Source organism: Stegostoma tigrinum, chromosome 7, assembly GCF_030684315.1.
Source record: "Stegostoma tigrinum isolate sSteTig4 chromosome 7, sSteTig4.hap1, whole genome shotgun sequence".
Classification (NCBI taxonomy): Eukaryota; Metazoa; Chordata; class Chondrichthyes; order Orectolobiformes; family Stegostomatidae; genus Stegostoma; species Stegostoma tigrinum.
This window is the reverse complement of record NC_081360.1, coordinates 25,650,971-25,673,226: the sequence shown is the minus strand read 5'-3', so window position 1 is coordinate 25,673,226 and position 22,256 is coordinate 25,650,971. Positions and strand designations below refer to the sequence as shown.

At 40.2% G+C, this 22,256-nt stretch overlaps 1 protein-coding gene across 1 annotated transcript in view; it reads left to right on the top strand.

The window, feature by feature from the left end:
• Positions 1-22,256, top strand: part of LOC125453920 (collagen alpha-3(VI) chain-like) — a 140,828-nt gene that overhangs the window by 10,195 nt on the left and 108,377 nt on the right. Inside the window, exons 2-6 of the mRNA XM_059647119.1 lie at positions 6,442-6,539; positions 7,564-8,172; positions 13,021-13,620; positions 16,723-17,325; positions 18,699-19,298. Of these exons, the coding sequence (XP_059503102.1) occupies positions 6,470-6,539; positions 7,564-8,172; positions 13,021-13,620; positions 16,723-17,325; positions 18,699-19,298 (2,482 nt within the window). The 5' untranslated portion in view covers positions 6,442-6,469. The remainder of the gene's footprint in view (positions 1-6,441; positions 6,540-7,563; positions 8,173-13,020; positions 13,621-16,722; positions 17,326-18,698; positions 19,299-22,256) is intronic.

Sequence of the window (22,256 nt, the reverse complement as noted above, 5' to 3'; positions counted from 1 at the left end):
CTTTCAGTCAAATAAAATCACAGGATACTCCATAAAGAATCATGAAATCCAGAAGATTATCTCAGCTGAGGAAGTAACAGCATGGGTAATAAAGCTTGCTGTTTTTAAGATTCGGTTCTGAAGCTTAAGTTAACTTTGTAGGAATCCAATAGCCTTAGGTTCTTGGTGGATTATTTTTCTTCAGATCCCAATAGGCATCTCCTGCTGTCAATTACTGCACGGTTGGTTTTCCATTGGTGAACTTGTAATCCAAAGTATAACAACAGCATAACCCAGATTAACAAGATGACAAAACTCTCTTTGTTGAGGTGTTTAGTTTTGAATGAAATGAGTCAATGCTCCTTATAACTAGTTTATTGGCTACAAAGTTGATGAACTGTTATTTGTCAAACTGATATGAGGTTGAGGCTAAGAAAATTTTGGCTAAACTTTCTTTGGCTGAATCCTTTTTAGAATATAATTTTCTTGAGGCACATTTGCAAAAGGGAGAGGATGCAGTTTATAAATAGACTTCTTTTATGCAGCCTGATGGAAGGAAACAGTTCATTATGATGTGCTTTTGGTAATTGTCTTTGAACATTTGTAGAACAGCTGATGAAGGGGAAAACTTTAGGATTTTCTGGTACAATAAGAGTGGATTTGCAGCAATCACCGAGTTTTGTAAATTAATACAATAGTTATGTTAGATGGATCAATATTACTGAAGTGAGATGACTGGCATTTTAAGTTTATAGCAATGTTTTAAGTCACCATTGGGATGTGGGCATTGCTGGCCGGCCAACATGTATTGCCTGTCCCTAGTTGCCCTTGAGAAGCTGGTGGTGAGCTGCCTCCGTGAAATGATGCAGTCCATGTGCTGTAGGCTGACCCACAATGCCCTTAGGGAAGAAATTCAAAGATTTTGACTCAGCGATAGTGAAGGAACTATGGTATTTTTCTAAGTCACGATGGCGAGTGGCTTGAAGGGGAACTTACACGTAGGTGGTGATGATCCCATGTATCTGAGGAGCTAGATGGAAGCAGTCATTGGTTTGGAAGATTCTGTTTAAGAATCTTTGGTGAATTTCTGCAGTTCATCTTGCAGATAGTACATACTGCTGCTAGTGTGTAACACCACGGTAGTAATCCACTCTTCATTGCTTTAAAATTGGTCTATCAATAATGGTTAGTCAGCGGTCCTGTTCAAAATAAATAAAACACTGAATAATCGATTATCAATGTATCATCATGTAATAGTTGTTCTGTGATATTCTCACGGGTAACATTTCGCATAAATTCTATGCTTGTTGTGGAGTTCTGTAGGGCTCAGTACTGGGGCCCTTGCTATTTGACTTCTATATTCATAATTAGGATTTAAAGGTGGGGGTATGATCAAGAGGTTCATGGATACCCAGAAACTTGGTAGGATGGCAAATGGTGAGGAGGAAACCTTAAGCTGCAGGAGGATATCAATGGCCTGGTCAGATGAGCATTGCAGTGGCTAATTGAATTCAAACCAAATAGGCGTGAGGTAATATACATGGGGAAGGTTACAAAGGCAAGGTTTTACACCACAAATGGACCCTGAAAATACTGCAGGACGGGTAGATAAGTTGTTTAAAAAGGTCTGTGGGATCCCACCATTTTAGCTGAGGCATAGAATGAAAGAGTGAGGAGGTTATGGTGGAACTGTGTAAAATTCTGGTTAGGCCACACTGGCTTACCATGTGCTGTTCTGGTTATCACATTATAGGAAGCATGTATTTGAACTACTGAGGGTGCAGAGGAGATTTACCAGGATGGAGCCTGAATTGGAGAATCTGAGATATAAGGAAAGATTGGATAGGCTGAGGTAATTTTTATTGGTGCAGGAAAGATTAGGAGGAGACATGTTACAGGAGTGTAACATTATGAGGGGCATGGATAAAGTGGATAGGAAGGCAGACTTTCCATTAGTAGAGGAGTCAATAACTAAAGGGTATGGATATAAGGGTGGTGGGAGTGTAGAACTCACTGCCTACGAAGATGCTTGTTTCAGAAACACTGGTAACATTTAAACAGTAGTTAGACAGTCACGTGCAATGTCACTGTGTCCAAGCCTATTGGCCAAAAGCTTGATTAGTCTAGTTTGTGAACGTGGTCCCAATGGGCCAAATGGTGTCATTTTGTGCTGCAAACATTCAGTCTATGAATTCTCTGCCTGTGTCTATAAGCCCTGTGTCTCTCTAATGAAAACAGCCTCAAGTCCCTCAGCCTTTCCTTGTAAGACCTTCCCTCCATACCAGGCAACATCCTAGTAAATCTCCTCTGCACCCTTTCCAAAGCTTCCACATCCTTCTTATAATGCGGTGACCAGAACTGTACACAATACTCCAAGTGCGGCCGCACCAGAGTTTTGTACAGCTTCACAATAACCTCTTGGTTCCGGAACTCGATCCCTCTATTAATAAAAGCAAAAACACTGTACGTCTTCTTAACAGCCCTGTCAACCTGGGTGGCAACTTTCAAGGATCTGTGTACATGGACACCGAGATCTCTCTGCTCATCTACACTACTAAGAATCTTACCATTAGCCCTGTACTTTGCCTTCTGGTTGCTCCTACCAAAGTGCATCACCTCACACTTGTCTGCATTAAACTCCATTTGCCACCTCTCAGCCCAGCTCTGCAGCTTGTCTATGTCTCTCTGTAACCTACAGCATCCTTCGTCACTATCCAAAACTCCACCAACCTTCGTGTCGTCTGCAAATTTACTAACCCATCCTTCTAATATTTTGCAATTATTACCAGTCTACTATCAATCGCTATACAGTGTGTAATACTGTCAGCAACATGGAAACAGCCTGACGTTATATTATAATCTTATTGTAAGATTTCATTCTGTGCACTCTACGTAAATATCATTTGGGATGACTGTCAGGGTTGAGAATGATGTTTTTCAACATGTTATGGGAATTAAAAAAGAAACATTTGCAAATTGATTACAATTTGCGACATCTTTGGTAATTGTTTGTAATTTGAAAATACCATTTCTCCATTGGATATACATTCTCAGCCAGCAATGCCCACATCCCAATGGTGATTACTTCAGCAATATAGCAGGATTTTCCCTTTGGGCTTTGGGACCCCAATCTCAAAGTCAAATAGAAGTCAGAAACACATGCTGAGTGGAAAACGTTCACCCAACAGTGATTTGTTGTACCTGTGTAATAAGTGCTTGTTTTGGGTATAAAGACACCCATCTGTTTGTGCTCGAACAATTTTCAGAGTTGTTTCATTTAAATAACACACTGCCTTTCTAACCCTCCCAATGGAATGGCTAACTTCACAATTTCCCACATTGTTCACCATCTCCAATGTCCTCTCACATTACCTATGTGTATCTTTTGCAGATTCTTTGTGTCTTCCTTACAACTTTCTTTCCTACCTATTATTGTATTATCAGCAAATTTGTCAAAGTTATTCATATGATTCTAAATTAGATGAGGACCAAACTCTGATTGCCATGGTACTTCACTAGTTCATTTTTATCCTGAAAATAACTTGTGACTTTCTGTCACTTATTTCTCCTCAAGCCATGTTATTATATCACACCAACACCATTAGCTCTTAACATGTGCAGAAAACTTTCATAATGCCTTATCAAATTCCTCTATATCACTTCCTCTTTCACTCCCTCCCTCCATCTCTCTTTCCCTCTTTTACTGACTGTCTCCAGGTCTCTCAGTCATTCACTCACTCACTCACTCACTCATTATACCAAATTCTCTCACTCATCAATTTCGATACGCTCTCAAAGCTGGCCTTCATGCATTGGAAAAAAGACCTCCTCATTTATAAGAGGTAGAATTTCATACACATCAATTACATCCTGTTGGCTCAGAACCAAAGGACGTAGAACATAGAACATTACAGCACAGTACAGGCCCTTCGGCCCTTGATGTTGTGCCAACCTGTCATACCAATCTCAAGCCCATCTAACCTACACTATTCCATGTACGTCCATATACTTATCCAATGACGACTTAAATGTGCCTAAAGTTGGTGAATCTACTACCATTGCAGGCAAAATGTTCCATTCCCTTACTACTCTCTGAGTAAAGAAACTACCTTTGCCATCTGTCCTATATCTTTCACCCCTCAATTTAAAGCTATGCCCCCTCGTGCTCGCCGTCACCATCCTAGGAAAAAGGCTCTCCCCATCCACCCTATCTAACCCTCTGATTATTTTATATGTTTCAATTAAGTCACCTCTCAACCTTCTTCTGTCGAATGAAAACAGCCTCAAGTCCCTCAGCCTTTCCTCGTAAGACCTTCCCTCCATACCAGGCAACATCCTAGTAAATCTCCTCTGCACCCTTTCCAAAGCTTCCACATCCTTCTTATAATGCGGTGACCAGAACTGTACACAATACTCCAAGTGCGGCTGCACCAGAGTTTTGTACAGCTTCACCATAACCTCTTGGTTCCGGAACTCGATCCCTCTATTAATAAAAGCTAAAACACTGTATGCCTTCTTAACAGCCCTGTCAACCTGGGTGGCAACTTTCAAGGATCTGTGTACATGGACACCGAGATCTCTCTGCTCATCTACACTACTAAGAATCTTACCATTAGCCCTGTACTTTGCCTTCTGGTTACTCCTACCAAAGTGCATCACCTCACACTTGTCTGCATTAAACTCCATTTGCCACCTCTCAGCCCAGCTCTGCAGCTTGTCTATATCTCTCTGCAACCTACAGCATCCTTCATCACTATCCAAAACTCCCACGACCTTCGTGTCGTCTGCAAATTTACTAACCCATCCTTCTACGCCCTCATCCAGGTCGGTTATAAAAATGACAAACAGCAGTGGGCCCAACACCGACCCTTGCAGTACACCACTAGTAACTGGTCTCCAGGATGAACCAGTTCCAATTAGCTATCTAATTAATTAAATGTGGGGCCAGCACAAGAATAAAGCTTATTTTTGTGACAGATTTAAGATTGGAATAAACTATAAAATAATGTGAAAGTAAAATTTGAATGCTAACTTTAACAGTTAACTCAATTTTAGAAAAAGAGCCAATGTTAAAACTCTTGGGAATTTGACAAGTCTGATATCAGTATCTGTTGAAGATATATTCCATCAGGATCATCTTTGTGCTCCTTACATGTTGATGCAGTTAGTCTGTGTTGAAATAGTTGTCCATATTGGTACTATGCCATTGTTTAATTGTTTCAATTAGTAGAGTGTATGGAAAAGAATGCCAGAACAGTCATTCACACTGGCTTAGCCAGTGGCCATATTGCATGAAGAGGCGAAACAAAAAAGAACTGGTCAAAAATGGCAATAATTTGTGTATGGAGCATTTGTATGGATTTTGGTATTGCTGAAAGGCAATTGTTCTATAAATATGTCTTCCTTGGTGGATATGTGCAATGATGCCTGTGGCAGTTTCTTTTTGTACAAATCTCCCTAAATCTCAATCTCACAGCAAAAGATTATTTCAAATATTTGGGATTGGATCTGAATATGTGCTATTTTGCATATGAAGATTGTGTTATAGATAATGCATTGTAGCATGTGTTTGTTTATAAGTATTATTGGCTTGCTTATGTCTCACGTTTATCCTAAAGCCAGATTGAGAATATTTATTTTCATAATTTCTTTCGATTTGTTCTCTGAATGTCTCGGGAAGGTTAGCCTGCCAGCCCTCATTTGTAGGCCTATTAACCTGTCAACTCTGTTTGGATTTATTCCTGGGGACTTCCAACACATAACTTCCCTGTTCCAATTGCCTTCACCCCACATTTGGTTGCCCACCCCATTCATTCTTTTCCCACACTGCCTCCCCATATTGACTATAAAATGAAATATACTGCACCAACCAATTGGATAATTCTATAAACCCCTTTATCAAGGATAACAGAAAAGTTCAAGAAAATGAAAAGCTGGCAAATCATTTTATTCCCCAATGATCAATTTGCTGGCCTATGCATAATGGTTGTTAATTCATGGAAACACTGGAACAATGCTTGAAGTTTGGCAACCCCCTATTTATATATGAGCTTAAATCATTAGTGTTGACAAGTTATGCATTCTTGCTGATGGAGAGCAACACTTCAGAGTAATCTGTCTTTTCCAGACTACTTCCCAATAATTACCAACCGGTAGTGTTGAGAAGTGGAAACTTTGGCTGAAACCTTTTTAATTCACATCAAGTGTGGGTCGTCTGCTCAACCAACCCTGCACATCTCCGGCAGCTGGCTATATTAGTGATCTTCCTATTCTGTACAGCTCAGTGCCATATCTCTCTGTCACTGAGACTAACAAAGTCTCCCAGATCTGATATTTGAAAGCATGCATGATTTCTACATTAATGGTTGCATTTCTTGGTTGTCCATTTCGATATCCAAAAATGATAAGGTTTTGACAACATTTTGTTTCCTACTGACTAACTTATTTGAAATTTTATTTCAGGTCACACACCCACCACCTAGTTGCAAAAATGGCTCAACTGCGTGGTTTGTTATTGTTCACATTCTTCAGCCTAACCTCTTTCACTCAAGCACAACAGGGTAAGAACTGAAGAGATTGAGCTGTATTTTGTTTTTGATGCTGGTCATCTCTCTTGATAATGATTTATGTGAACAGACACTGGGCAGTTGGTAGAAGTAACTGATCATTATTTTCTTTTAGAAATTTTGAGGTAAGTCTTGTTCTAACTTCTCACTCACAGAACATACGGCACAGCAAGCTACAAATAAAGATTATTATATCTCTTGTTATGTACTACAATGCAGACTCGGGTGATGTTAATGGCAAAATTCAAATGTTTATTAATAAGCATTTCTTTTTAATATTGAAATGATATAAATTGATATGTCAGTGAAATGAGATTGGTGTATGAGTGAGCATCTCTATAAATTTGTTGGAAGAATGGTCCCCCAAACACACCCTCAGCCCTACCCTATCATTATTTCAGTGAGTTCCTGATTAAACTTCCCCCTTGTCATGTGCAAATGCCAAGTGGAGACTGGGCACTTTTGCACTGATGGGGAAAGAAGCACAGTTAGGGGAAATTAAGTCAAACTACACTTGTGAATCTCTCAGTAACTACTTTCAGATTAGTCTAAATGGGATTAGGTTTCCAATCTATCTCCTAATAATTGCTAATCGCCAGTAAGGTTTTGGATCACAGTTTTGAGCGAGGTTCTGGGAAATTTCTTTCGTTTTGAATAATATCTCACTTACTCCTTCTATATTTGCTTCTAATGGATTGAAAGTTTTGGTTAACAATTTTTCACAACAACTGAGGAAGTTGAGAACACCCAGACTGCCCGCCCCTCCCCAGACCCTTCCATTTTGCATTGGACTACACTAAGGTGAAAGGGCACGAGGTGCGACGTGGGATAGGACATAAGGCATAGACGCTATGGCGAGCTGAGCATTGAGGGGCCAGAGGGTGTGTTAACTCTTGCAGTGCAAACAAATTAATATTACTGACATTCTATAATGCTGCAGAAAAAAAAATTGGCTGTATTTAGAGAAGAAAATGCTTCTATCTTTAAGACAGTCCTAAACAGCTTTTCTTTCTTAAAGATGACAGAACAGTTGCTGCTGACATAGTCTTTCTAGTGGATACCTCCTGGAGCATCGGCCAGGAAAATTTCCAATATGTGCGAGAGTTTCTATTCAGGGTTATAAAGGCTTTTGAGATTGGAGAAAACAGATTCCGTTTTGGCCTGGTGCAGTACAGCGAGAAGCCACAAACAGAGTTCCATTTTAACACATATTTTACGAAGCAGGACATCTTATTTCATATATGGAACATGTCATATAAGGGGGGAGGCACAAAAACTGGACTAGCGCTAGAATATCTAATGAAGGATCAGCTCAATAAAGCCAACGGGAGTAGAGCGGAACAAGGAGTGCCGCAGATTATTATAGTGTTAACAGACGGACGATCTCAGGATGATGTAATCCCTCCGTCTGCTTCCCTTAAGTCAGCTGAAGTTATAATTTTTGCTATTGGAGTTCACCAAGCGGTTGAATGGGAGTTAAAGGAGATTGCGAGTGAACCTCATGAGAGGTTTGTTTATCACCTCGATGACTTTGCCGCACTTAAAGGCATTGTAAACGACTTAGTGGCAAGTGTACACACGGCTGCAGCGCACCCATTATCTGATGGGATAATAAAAGACACCACAGGTAAACAGCTAGCTGACAATAACTGCTACTTTGCTTACCCTGCTCAATTTATGAGGCTTCTCAAACAAATGGAAACAAAAGCTCCCCCGATGGTTCAGCTGGTAAGGCAAAGATTATTTGAAAAGCTGAGCTATACAGACCAGGCAGGACCCAGGTTCAACCCCTTGGTCTGTGCTGAGTTAGCTGATCTCAGCCAGGGGAGGCAGAAATGGGTGCTGCAATTGGCCTCAGCGCCTGGGGCGAGGGAGGGGTGTAAAATCAGCCAGGGTTCCTGTTCCTGATTGCTAAACACTAACTCCTGCTGATAAGAGCATGTGTAGACAGTATAGGAATTTGGCAATGATGCCCTCCATGTATCAATGGGCTGCCAGCATTTGCTGCCTGCACTCACCCATGAAGACATCCACTTTGGCAAATGTCTGTGAGATTTTCTTCATCAGTGGAATGGTCAATCAGCATGGAGTCAATGCCATCAGGAAAGGAGGGGAAGAAAAAAATGCAGTAAGGCTTCAATAAGCTTTTAATTATTGAAAGCCCTGTCTTCATGCCAATCAGATTCTAAAGTTAAATGAATGAGCAAAGAGCAGATCCACTTTAGAGTCTATGTTCTACTAACATCACTGGCCCTCATATTATTGTATTTATTTTAATTAAACACCCATAATGCATCTGTGTCAGTGCCTTGCTACAAATTAATAACAATTCACCACTAAAATGCACTGTCATCAGCCAGAGTGCAGAGAAATGAAAATGATTTCACACTTGCCGTGGCATGACCATGCAAATGGCTTGACAAAGCATTCAAAGTATACTTGTTATTTTACATAGCACATTTGGACGGTGTGTGGGAATGGGAAAAGGGACCATTTCTGGATTTACAGGCTTTTGACCAACAGAGTTTTGGAGAGTAACAGTGCAGAGTGGTACGAAGAAGAATAATTCAAAGGTTGATAAATGAGACCAAATGAATAAACGTCAGCTAGTGAATGGTGTCAGCAGATATATTATGAAGAATTTTGTGAAGTACTAGATGTTTTGAATAATCTCCCAGAAGGAGTTTTGAATGGAATAAAATTGAGATGTTTTCAGTGAAACTGGATTAGAAGCTGGAAAAGCTAAGGAGCTACCAGCCACTGTTAATAATTTTCTAGTTCTGATTCCTATTATGTTCATAACATTTTGCTTTCATTTGCCACATGTTGAAAGTCCAATTCAATAGAATGAAAGAATTGCATTGAGGTTAAGTACTACCCAAAAGAGAATGAGGAACGTTGGCAGTTGAGGTCCCTTCTCTTCATTGGCAACACTTGCAAAATCATCACAGCTTTTGACATCAATGATGGCTTTTGTTTGAGCCAAGATACCATAGCAATTATTGCAACAACTTGAGACTTGTTAGTGACATCTGTTTGCAATGTAGATGCTGACACCAAGTATTTGAGTGTGAATCTGTCAATCACTCTGAGAAATTAAGATGTAATGAATGCACCCTGGATTTAAGATGCCAGAATGGCTTTAATGGTCATTGAATTGGAACTCTGATGTGTAGTCCCGCATTGAAGCTTATTATAAACATTTCAAGTAACTTACATTAACCTTTCTGTAGGAAGCACCGAATGGAGATCAGATATAACCTCTGACAAATGAACCAAATGAAGGGTTTCTCTGTACTAATCTTGGATACCTTCAAGTGATTGTGATTCAAAGCTGGCATTACAATGGATTAATTGAAGGTTCTGTTCAGGCATGTTTGGGAAATGTGGTGAGGAAACAAAAATAAGATAAATGAAGGTGGTAAAGCATTATTTAGAAGTAGTCAAAAAATGGCCAAGAATGGAGTTTAGATATTTTTTAAAAAATGATAATGGTGATCATGTAATTCCAGAATCCCATTTTATGAGAAATGGCGAAGCTCAGGCGTTTTGGAATTAACCAGAGTGTCAGGAAACCCTTTGTCTTCTCAGTGCTTGACCTCTCTGTTCACTTATGTTGCTATTAACATCCAAGAGCTTTGCTACCACTGTATTTTCAGCTGTGTGCACACCATGTACTTTTACACACCTGCTTGTGTTGTACGAAAGGCTGTGTCACAATGCACAATGTTAATCCCAAAAAGGTTTTAACTTGTTCTGCATTCTTTGATTGAAAACAAAATAGGTTTATGGTCCCATATGGTGATTCTGAAAGTTGCTATACTGACATTCAGCGAAAGAATGTGGCAAATGGACTTGTGTTCAATTTCTGTTTTACTCTGTTCCCGATCACAACCGCATTAAGCAGTTAAACAGCAAAATAAGGTTGTGGCATTTTCCAGAATGGTGAAAATGGAAAATTGGTAGGGAGAGCATGGATCATTGCAGCTGCTGACAGAAAGAGTTGGTGGCAGTGAAGATATAGTACAAAATAAAATATAAAATCTATAATAGAAACAAAAAGGCTCAAAGTGCCCTGAAATAACCATTGCCTTGACATGTAGATGAAGTCTGAGAACTCAATAATCTTTTTTAAACCACAGTATGTTCTCTACCTCTAAAATGTCTATAGTGCCAGGTACTGTCTAACAATTTAATCAGTTTGTATTGCTGCTGTTTCTTAAATAGGGTAACCTGTTAAATTCATTTCCCAGGACAACTCAACTCCCTCATAATCAGTGCCTTTTTTGAGCGATGATATGGCCCAGTAGATTAGTATAGTATTATTTCACCCCAAGCCAGAAGGCTTCAGTTCCTGTCAGTTTAGCAATTGGTGAGCTACCCACTGTCTCAATTCCCATGGGTTGAGGGAGGAAAATGTAAAAGAAACAACATTTCCATAGCTGATTAATTTTGGGTGCCATGCCCCAAAAAAGCCCATGCTTTTGGACAATATGTATAGATGAGAATGAGCTAGGTTGTGACAGGCCCAATTAGCAACCATCTTGTCCTAACTAACTGTCCAAGCTCATGTGAGATGAATGTTCTCATTCCCCCCTGCCCCACACACACACACACACACACACACACACGCACACACACACACCATCCCCAGCTGCACCCCCAATCTGGGGGAGTTTATACCATTGGAACCACTAGATGAGAATGGGAAAGTAAGAAAGAAAACAGGTGAATACCTTGCAGCTGTAACAGTGATGACAGGTCATTGGTTTAAATGAATAGATGGCCTGTACTTCGCTATTTTCATGCATTGAATGGTATGATACCAAATTGTCACCAGCAGTACTTGTCATTCTTGGTATCAATGCACAATAGGAAAAATGTGATTAAGTCAATACAGTTTCGTGCTGTAGTGAAACAATCTTTGTCTAACGCCTTAATTTATGACATAACTATTCCTGCTCCCACCATCAACAATGGCAAATATGTAACCACAGATACTATGGCAAAATGGTGCCCATGTTTACTTTCTTAATAGTGTTTACATTTCAACAGTAACCTATTGATGGTGATTCATTTTTAGGCATTCTTAAGCGATAAAAGGGTTTATAAAAGTGTAGTTTTATTTTTCTTGCTTCATTTTAATAATGCCTGCCCCCACACGATACATAACATGGAGCATAGCTCACAGCTTGACTGAAAAGTAAAGTTGGTATGGGTCAAAAGTGTATGGTTCGCATCCCTAAGACTCAGGTCAAGCTAAGACAAATAATCAGCACTGTAACAGCAAATACTTTGAAAAACATTTGCCTGTTGATATCTGGCCTAATTTGTAAGTGTAGTTTCAAGAAAATGTAGAGTTAAAACAGTCAGAAAGTCTGTTTTTCAAGAGTGTCTTCCAGATTAAATAAAATGTTATATAGTAACACTTATCACTTCAACATGTTCTTTTTTTTCATATTGTTGGAGTGTTATCTTATTTAAACCGAGAGTTCAGATAAAATAATTGAGGGAAATGGTTAAGCACAACAGCATGAGGGAGTAGAGCTAACAAACACCAATGAACCTGAGATAACCTTAGATATACTCCACATCAATTTTCAGTGACCTTATATGGAGTGCACTGACTGAATATGATGAAATAATGCTGATTATGCCATCAGCAACATTGATTGTGATGGACATCATATGTTGACTCATCAGGACTCTCTAGCAGCACTGCATGTTATCTTTGCTGTTAATTCAACTCCCTCATTCATTTGGGACCCAGTAACTCGATTTTGTTGCCTTCAATGATGCCATTTTGCACAACTGAAAGAAAGGAAAAATAGCACAAACAAAAGAAAACAAAGAACTGCATGTGCTGGAAATCAGAAACACAAAAATTGCTGGAAAAACTCAGCAGGTCTCGCAGTATTTGAGAAAACAACCAAATTGTGTTTACAAATCCCATTTCTTTACTTTTTGAACTGGCACCTCTAATTTATTCTTTTTTTTAAAAAATGCAGCCTGTCCAATGAATGGTTGTATTTCCAACCAGTTTGAGACAGAAATGAAGGAATTTTGATGATCCTTCAAATTTGCTCCTAAGATATATGTTTGGGACTTTTTTTTCCAGTTGAATGTGTTGGCTGTAAATTTCCAAATCAATTGAATGAGTTTAGACAAAGTTCGTATTTTAAGCTTCATGTATTCTATCTGTAATAGACTGCAGCAAACGTTAACCTAAAATTAGAATATGTTGCTCAAATGAATGGTCAAACCCAGCAGAGATGCTGCAAGTATTTAAATGGTCAAAGAATGCAGAATGGAGTATAAAATCCCACATTGGCAGACACTGCTTTATTGTTTATGTTCATGGCAATGTGTTTGACACTGAGTTCCACACACAATTTAATCTCTCTGCTGTTAATCCTTGCATGGAGGTCACTGTTTTTAACATGTTCACCTTTTGCATTTGTCTTTCTCTTTAAAGCGCAAGAAGCGGCTGACCTCATTTTCTTAATTGATGGATCAGTCAACGTTGGAAGTGGCAATTTTCAATATATACGCGATTTTATCGTAAATTTCATCGACAATCTCGAGATCGGCCCTGACAGAATCCAAATCGGTGTGGTACAATACAGCGATGAGCCCAGCACAGAGTTTTATTTTAATACATATTCCACGAAAACAGAGGTCCTGGATGCTGTGAAGCAACTTCAACCAAAAGGCGGTGATGAAATAAATACTGGTGAAGCCGTGCAATTTCTAATCGACAATCACTTTATTTCATCAGCCGGCAGCAGGGTATCAGAAGGGGTTCCACAGGCAGTAATAATTATCACTTCTAGTGAGTCCAGTGATGATATAAATCAGGCACAACTATTACTAAGAAAAGGTAGTATATACACATTTTCTATTGGAGGTCGGGATGCCGACTCTAATGAACTCGTACAGCTTGCAACTGACGCATCCTTTTCTTCCATGGTGTCGGATTTCAGCAATATTGCTAACTTGCAGCAGCAGTTTTTACCATTGGTCTCAAGAGTGGCTCGAAGAGAAATAATTATCGAGCCTATAGTTATTAACGAAGGTATGTATACTATGAATTTAGTTCTGACTGTTTGCAACCTAACAGATGTGCAAGAGCCTTATTGTCATCTCGAAGATTATTGATAACACAAATGACCCAATAGTTTTGTTAAGAAGGTTGGAAGAGCAGAGCTGCCCTTATTAATTTTCAGCTTCTATTTGAATGGTCTAACAGGTGGGTAAACTGTGGGGCTTGGAAAACGTTTATTTTCGTGGGATGTTTAAGCAACTGAGTGTGTAATTGGGGCAGTCAAAATGGTAGCTCAGCTCAAAGCCCTTCCTCGTCTAAATAATGGTGTGTATTCAGAACTCTTGAAAAAGATTAGATCCTCACCACTCTGTATGGTGTAAATGTTAGTGGTGATCAAAGATGATGGAGATGCATGGCCAATAAAACCTAAAATGACTCTTCAACCAGAAGTAAAATCTCACATGTGGAAGAGAATGCAAAGTACAATCGACGGTTATTTTCTTCCAACCAACTTCCTTCAGCAGAGTATGTCTCAAGGTTGCCCTGTGCCAATTTCATTAGGGTAGGCAAGGGCTTACTCCACCCCCCCCAACCAAAGATGCACGTTTTGCTGTGAGACCTATTTTAAATAATGTACTCGTTTATAACAGCAATACAATTTTGTCTTCTGTCTCTAGCAGCCAACAGATCATCAGGAAATTGAGTCCCTTACGTTGCATTATGAGTAATATTTCCATTTGTAGTCATTCAAGCATTCAGACACTGTTTGTGTTGCTTCAGTAGAAATAATAAAATCTTTGTTTATATTTTCCAAACATTACAACCATGGCTTGATCTTAGGTTATTGGAGAAATCAAAATAGGTGTGTCTATTTATTTGTTTTCTCCATGTTTCGAAGGCTTCTCATCACTTTGCTATTACTGGATGTAGATTTGGTCCAAGACGGGGAGATAATCCAATTTGCTGCAGGGAATTCCGTACCTGTTCAATCTCATTGCAGAAACCTAGTTTTCACAGGTGCTTTCACCCTAATTTTCGAATTTGGCACTTCTGGCACACCAGTGGAGAGTCAATATTTTAAAATCAACCTGTTCAGACATATCTCTGAAGCAGGTGGGCCTTGAACCAGTATATTCTTGCCCAGATGTAGAGACACTATGACTGTGTCGCAGGATCCCCAAAACGGGAACATGAGCCCTTCGCTGTTCTGTACTTGGTAAATGGCTACAATGCTGCAAGTGTGAAACTTTCTGATATTGGTTCAGAGATACCGAGGTGAAAAAATGCATCTCTTTGCTTGTTTGGAAGTAGAATTGTACCTGAACTGTTTGACACACAGGGTGGTAGTCTCCAAGCATCACTTAAAAGGGAGAGGGTCTCAACCATCTGTGAGCTGCAAACCTACACATGAGACATATCTAAGCCCTGAGAAAGGATTGCAGTAGGATCAATTCTCATAATGCAACAAGAGAACACAGCAGGAACTCCATTGCTATGTGAAAGACCCAATGAAAAGTTATTAAGTTTAGAAAGTGAATGAGCAATCCCAAGGAAACAGGGCGTGATGTATGTAAGGACCATGCAAAATGGGTCCTTTTCTGCCATCATTATGCAAGTGGTGTAATGGAGCCACCAGGGGCCCTGCTCATTCAGATAACGATGCTTGACCAGTGGAGTTAATGGTACCAAAGCAGCAAAAAATTTTGCAAGGGTATGGGGGAGAACAGGAGGAAAGTGAGAGGTCACTGGCAGCCGCCTCCAGCTTTCATGTGGGGCTCAAAGGAGTGCTGCAATGCCCTCGGGCTCTAGTTCTTGACCTGGCCCATTTTGGTATTCTAGACCTGTTTTTATTCATTCATGGAATGTGGTTGTCACTGGCTAAGCCAGCATTTATTTTCTATCCCTGACTGCCCGGAAGGCAGTTAAGTGTCAACCACATTGCAGTGGGTCTGGAGTCACATGTAGGCCAGATCAAGTAAGGATGGCAGGTTCCTTCTCTAAAAGACATCAGTGAACCAGATGGGTTTTTCTGAAAATTAGCAACGGATTCATGGTCATCATTAGACTATGTTTTGTTGATTTCAAATTCCATCATCTGTTATGGCAGGGTTTAAACCCAGGTCCCCAGAAAACCTGAGTCTCTGCATTAGCAGTCCAGCGATAATACTACTAGGCCATCACCTCCCCTAAAGAGGAACATTCAGGCTGTTGCAAATATGTCTCCATTGCAGAGACGTGAACACTCCATACGTTGATTGATAACACTGACATTTTATTTTGGCCATCTCTTCCATCGAGAATATTGACTTTAACCTCATTAAATTGGTCACATTGGAGCTGATGGGTTCCAAAGAAATGCTGTTCTGTATAGGACTGAAAGATTTTGTGGATTTTGAGCTAAATGCAAAACTTTCAGTTCTAGGTTTGGTCGCAGGCAGTGATGATTCTTTTGAAGTTCTGTGCAGATTGAGTCCAGATCCTTATCTTAAAAGTATCCTGAACGCAGCACAACTGGATACTAAATTTTGGCGTGAACAAGTTACTGTTGTGAGAATGGAATTGTTTCACTGGTGCAAGTGGAGCTATCCTTGGGAGATTATTTCAATGCTGAGCTAACATTATTTGATGCTGACACCATGTTCTCAAATTAGAGGGATCCACTGTTTAGCACTGATGTCTTATCTTGATATGCACAAATTTATCAGAAAAATTCATTAAAGCAGCTCTGTTTGCGGTAGAGCTCAGTTCAGAAAAAAAGTAATGGATGGGAAAAAGATAGCACCTGTGTGAAAAAACCCCAGAAAATATCAAGGTTTAAGATACTTGACAAACAAACCTGTAAGTTTACCTGTGATAATGGGAACTGCAGATGCTGGAGAATCCAAGATAACGAAATGTGAGGCTGGATGAACACAGCAGGCCCAGCAGCGTCTCAGGAGCACAAAAGCTGACATTTCAGGCCTAGATCCTAGGCCCGAAACGTCAGCTTTTGTGGTCCTGAGATGCTGCTGGGTGTGCTGTGTTCGTCCAGCCTCACATTTCGTTATCCTGTAAGTTTACCTGTATGTTTTTGTCAGTTTGTCAGGTGTGAAACCAACTTCAAAATCAAACTAACTTACAATTGTTTTACAGTTCCAGACAGGAGGAGAGACATAGTATTTCTGATCGATGGCAGCTCTGCAGTTGGACCTCAAAACTTTTTGCGATTCCGTGAATTTATCTTGAAAATAGCTAACAAATTTCAAATTGGACCAAACAACGTACGAGTTGCGGTGGTGCAGTACAGCGATAGTCCTACCACTGAGTTTTACTTAAATGCCTACTCAACCAAATCTGAGTTGCAAGCCAAAATAAAGGCACTGCGATCAAGAGGTGGATCAAAACTTAATATTGGGGCTGCCCTGCAATTTGTCTTAAAAAACCATTTTATCGAATCTGCAGGAAGTAGAAAAGATGAAGGTGTTCCTCAATTTCTAGTGCTTGTTGCCAATAGACCATCTACAGATAGTTCTCGTATCCCTGCATTTGAATTGAAGCAAGCTGCTATAATGACTTTTGCCATTGGAGTTGATAATGCGAATCAAGCAGAGATGCAGGAAATTGCGTTCATCCCAGGTCTGGCATTTCAAATGGCCAACGTTGCAGATTTACTCAAAAGGCATAAAGATGTGCAATCAAGGTTATCCTCACTTGGTCCTCCAACAGTGATTACAGAACCTCCAACTGTCATTGAAGGTACTGAAGTCTAATGTATATTGTTTTGTTTCGCTATCATCACATGTATATAGTTCTGCTAATATCAGTGTAATATTTTTTCCGCAGATCCCCAAATGAAACAGACGGTTTTTAAAAAAATTTCTGTTCAGTCTGACTTGCTGAAAAGTGCATCTCTGAATCATAGAATTGTGGAGTGATAAAGCACAAACGCAGAAAATAGAAACAGAAGTAGACTGTTTGAGCCTGCTGCACAGTTCAGTACGATTGTGGCTGATCATCCAACTCAGTACCCTGTTCCCACTTTCTTCCCATATTCTTTGATCCCTGACACGTATATCTAACTCCTAGAAAACATTCAAAGTTGTGACCCCAATTGCTTTCTGTGGCAGAGAACTCCACAGGCTCACCAATGTCTGGATGAAGAAATTTCACGTCATTTCAGTCCGAAATGGCCTATTGTATACCCTTACACTGTGACCTCTGGCTCTTGATTCCCTCGCCTGCATTTGATTTGCCTAGTTCAGTTAGAATTTTATTGATTTCTTTGAGATTCACTATCATTCATTTGAACTCCAGTGAATAAAGTCCTAACTTGTTCCAGTCTGTCTTCATAATGTCAGCCCTATCATCCCGGGGATCCGTCTGGTAAATTTTCATTGCACTACCTCCACAGCCAGAATATGTTTCCTTACATAAGTAAACGAAAATTGCATGTAACACTCCACATGCGGCCTCTCCAATGCCCTGGACAATTGCAGCACGGTATCACTTCCTGGAATTGAATCCTCTCACTATGAGGCCCAGCATTCCATTTGCCTTGTGCACTGCCTGCTACACCTGCATGTACTGCATGTCACACTTTCATGTGACTGGTGTATAAGGACTTGTTGCATCTCCCTCCTTCCCAATCTATCACCACTTATGCAGCTCTGAATTCCTGCTTTTGCTACCAAAGCAAATCATGTCAAATTTATCCTTCATCTTTCATGCATTTCCCCACTTGCTCACTGGTTGAAATCACACTGAAACATCGCTGCATTCTCCTCACATTTCAGCCTCACACCCATCTGCATCTGCACATTTGGAGGTATTGCATTTATTTCCTCATCCAAATCATCAATATATATGTTGTAAATAAAGGGGTCCGAGTATTGATCCCTGTGGCACCCCGCTAATTAGCAGTTGCCACAACAAGCTAATTTTAATTGATGGAAAACAACAGTTTGTTCAGTTTCACAAAACAATTCTAAAGTCTTCTTCAAAGTGATTCGTTGTCATAGCTGATTAATAATGCTGCTAGCTTTCCATCAGAGTTGATATCTCCCAGAGTGTCAGTCAGTTTCTAACCATTTTGTCTGACGTGCTGTAGATTAACCTGTTTTCTCTTTCAGTTGTAACAGAAGTAGCGAGCAAGAGAGACATTGTGTTCCTTATTGATGGATCAGCTAATGTCGGAAGTACATATTTCCCTGTTCTCCGTGACTTTATCGGCAACATAATTGAAGCCCTGAACATTGGACCTGACAAAGTGCAAGTAGCTGTGGTGCAGTACAGTGATGATGCTCAAGCTGCTTTCTATCTAAACAGTTACTCGAGAAAGGATGAACTCCTGTCTCACGTCAATGGGCTCCGACTGAAAGGTGGCAGGACTCTTAACACTGGTGCAGCGTTGGACTACGTTATTAAAAACATGTTCAGCCAGTCGACAGGAAGTAGGAAAGAGGAAGGCGTACCCCAGATATTGGTGCTTGCTACAGCTGGCAAGTCTCAAGATGATGTGAAAGCATCTGCACAAGCCGTGGCACAAGCAGGCATTCTCACTATTGCCGTTGGAATCAACAAAGCAGAAGCAGCAGAGCTGCAGCGTATTACATTCAGTGAAAATCTGGCCTATCGAGTAAATGACTTTAACGCCTTGGATACTATCCGACAAGCAGTGACATCCTCTGCTAAACACCTGATTTTTGGAGGAATCACTGAAGTAACAACAGGTATTTGTTTTTGTTTTCTGAAGTGTGTAATTGTTTTTCACTTTTCTCTCTTTAGGGTACTAAGTGTTGGCATTCTTCACTGGAGTACACCGGTGATGTTTAAACTGAAGTTAACAGCATTTCTCGCTCATAACCTACGAATAAGTGGTACTAACAAGCAAACAGCAGGATGCTGCACCTGTTAATAAAATCCTGGGCTTATCTTGAAAACATGTTAAATGTTATTTAAAACCGGAAAGAACTGCGGATGCTGTAAATCAGAAACAAAAACAGAAATTGCTGGAAAATCTCAGCAAGTCTACCAGCATCAGTGGAGAAGAATCAGAGTTAACGTTTCGGGTCTGCTGACCCTTGCACAGAACTGGAGTCACTGGACCCGAAACATTGACTCTGCTTTCTCTCCACAGATGCTGCCAGACCTGCTAAGTGTTTCCAGCAATTTCTGCTTTTGTTAAACGTTATTTAACAATTTTGTGCCCTGTCATTATTTTCTTAAGACTGCTTTGTGGTGTTTGAGTGAATAAGGAAGAACACTGCTGGGCAAAAGATATTTTTAAATTTATTGTGAGTGAGGAGGTAAATTGCTTTATAAGGCCGACAGCATTGTATTATATTAACAAATGTAAGTGACTTGTCCTTTACAAGGCTTAAATTCTGTTATATAAGGTCTATTATTAAGATAATAAGTGAGCAGGCCTTTTGTACAGATGTAAATTGAGTTGCAGCAGACAACCTGACCTTTGCATTTTGTGCTTTAGGAGAGTTTTTGTATTTATTGTAGACTTTTCTCTGAAGCTTAAACAGAAAGTTGAATGAGAAATTTGGCTCTGACACCAAAAAAAGCCAGAAAGTAAACATCAGATTCTAGGCCTGAGTTTTCGCTCCTGTGTCCAGGAACAGGAGTTGGGAAATCTCCCAGCTCACCACACCCATCTCAAGAGAAACTCACCTAAATGTTGGCTTATTCATCCCAGGAATCTGTAGTGGCTACTATGAGTGCCAATGTGCCAAGGCAGATTGTTTAAAAAGTGTGATTTAGTTCTCTGGAATTTCACCCAGTTTTTTTGTTAAATGTAGCCTCCTATTCTCATCTCCCTCATCCCATGCAAAGTCATTCGAACCCACACCACACACCAGCTTGTGGTCTCCTTTAGCACACGTACCATCTTAATACTGACTCATATTGACTGATGCCAAGTACACATACAATGCCTACAGTGTGGAAGCAGGCCATTTGGCCCATCAAGTCCACACCAACCCTCTAAAGATCATCTCACCCAGAACCACCCCCTTACCTATCCCTGTAATTCCCGTGGCTAATCCATCTAGCCTGCACATCCATGGATATTATGGGCAATTTAGCATGGCCAATTCACCAAAACTACTCATCTTTAGACTGTGGGAGCAAACCAGAGCACCCAGAGGAAACCCACGCAGATACGAGGAGATTGTGCAAACTCCACATGGATAGTCACCTGAGGCTGGAATCAAGCCAGGCCCCTGACACTGTGAGGCAGCAGTGCTAACCACTGAGCCATCATGCCACCCTCTTAGAGCTCCCTGGCAACTTAATGCCAGTTCATATTCTCCCCCCCATCCTTTGCCTTCAATGCCTTCACCTTCATTGCCAACTCACACAGCATCTGCCATGGGCTGACTGGAGGAGTCATGTTGAGGTGAAACAAAATGAAAGATCTCAATATCTACTACTGCCTTTATTAAATTCATGAAAAGCATGGATAGGGTGAATAGCCAAGGTCTTTTTCCGAGGGTGGGGATGTCCAAAACTAGAAAACATAGATTTAGGGTGAGAGGGAAAAGATTTAAAAAGGACCTGAGAGGTAACTTTTTCACGCAGAGGGTGGTGCTTGTATGGAATGAGCTGCCAGAGGAAGTGCTGGAGGCTGATATAACTACAACATTTAAAGGCATCTGGATGAGACTATAAATGGGAGAGTTTAGAGGAATACGGACCAAATGCTGTCAAATGAGACGAGGTCAGATTGAGAAGTCTGGTCAGCATGGACGAGTTGAAGCCTTGGGTTTGTTTCTGTGTTGTTTGACTCTGACTGTAAAAGCAAAAAGAAATCCCATTCATGAAAATCTATTCAAAACATTCAAATCCACTCAAAAATTTTAGTTCCTTATCACAACAAACAGACATTTGAAAGACGGCTAATTTTTCAACAACGTAATCAAAGTAAAAATGCAGGATCTCCTGCTTGGGTAACAATAGGTTGTGGAAAACAGCCAAAAAGTTAACATTGAAATAGTGATATCCTTGGGGTAATGTGATCAAACTTAATTACAATCAGCTTTAAAGAATGTTGAGAACATGTTTTTTGCTCAAATCTTACTAATGCACACAGCATGTCATTCTTAATGGTGTTAAAATATTAAAATATCGTTTTAATGTTTTGTAGGTCTAAACATCAAAATATGACCTTTTTTAACTTCTAATTCCCAGGCAGGCTTTTTAAAAAATTTTTCAAGTTCCGATGATGCAATAACTTTAAGTTTGACAGTTCTACTGGCCCATACCCCTAAAAATTTGTCAGTCCCTCCTCATGGGTTAAGGCCATTTTTGTAGTTAAACTGGATCAGTTTGAGCTCAATGCAGAGACAAAATGGCCCTTCTGAGTGATGCTTTCCCTTTTCATGTGAATCATTTTTCACCATTTTTCAGTAACTAGGGTGAGACTTCTGGGCCTGAATTCCACATGCCACATTAGAAGCTTCATGGAATATCCGTTACTCTGCAGAAGTCCGAGCAAATGGTGTTATAAATATCCCAGTTTACCATCTGTGGCATGTCTAACCTTAGAGTGGGGAGAAAGCCGTTTTATAATGTCCAGTTTATTAAACTGTGTACCACATGACTGTATTTTTTCGAAGGACTTTCCTTCTCAACCTCTCCCTCACCTGACATGTGGAGACCCTCAGGTTAAATCATCACCA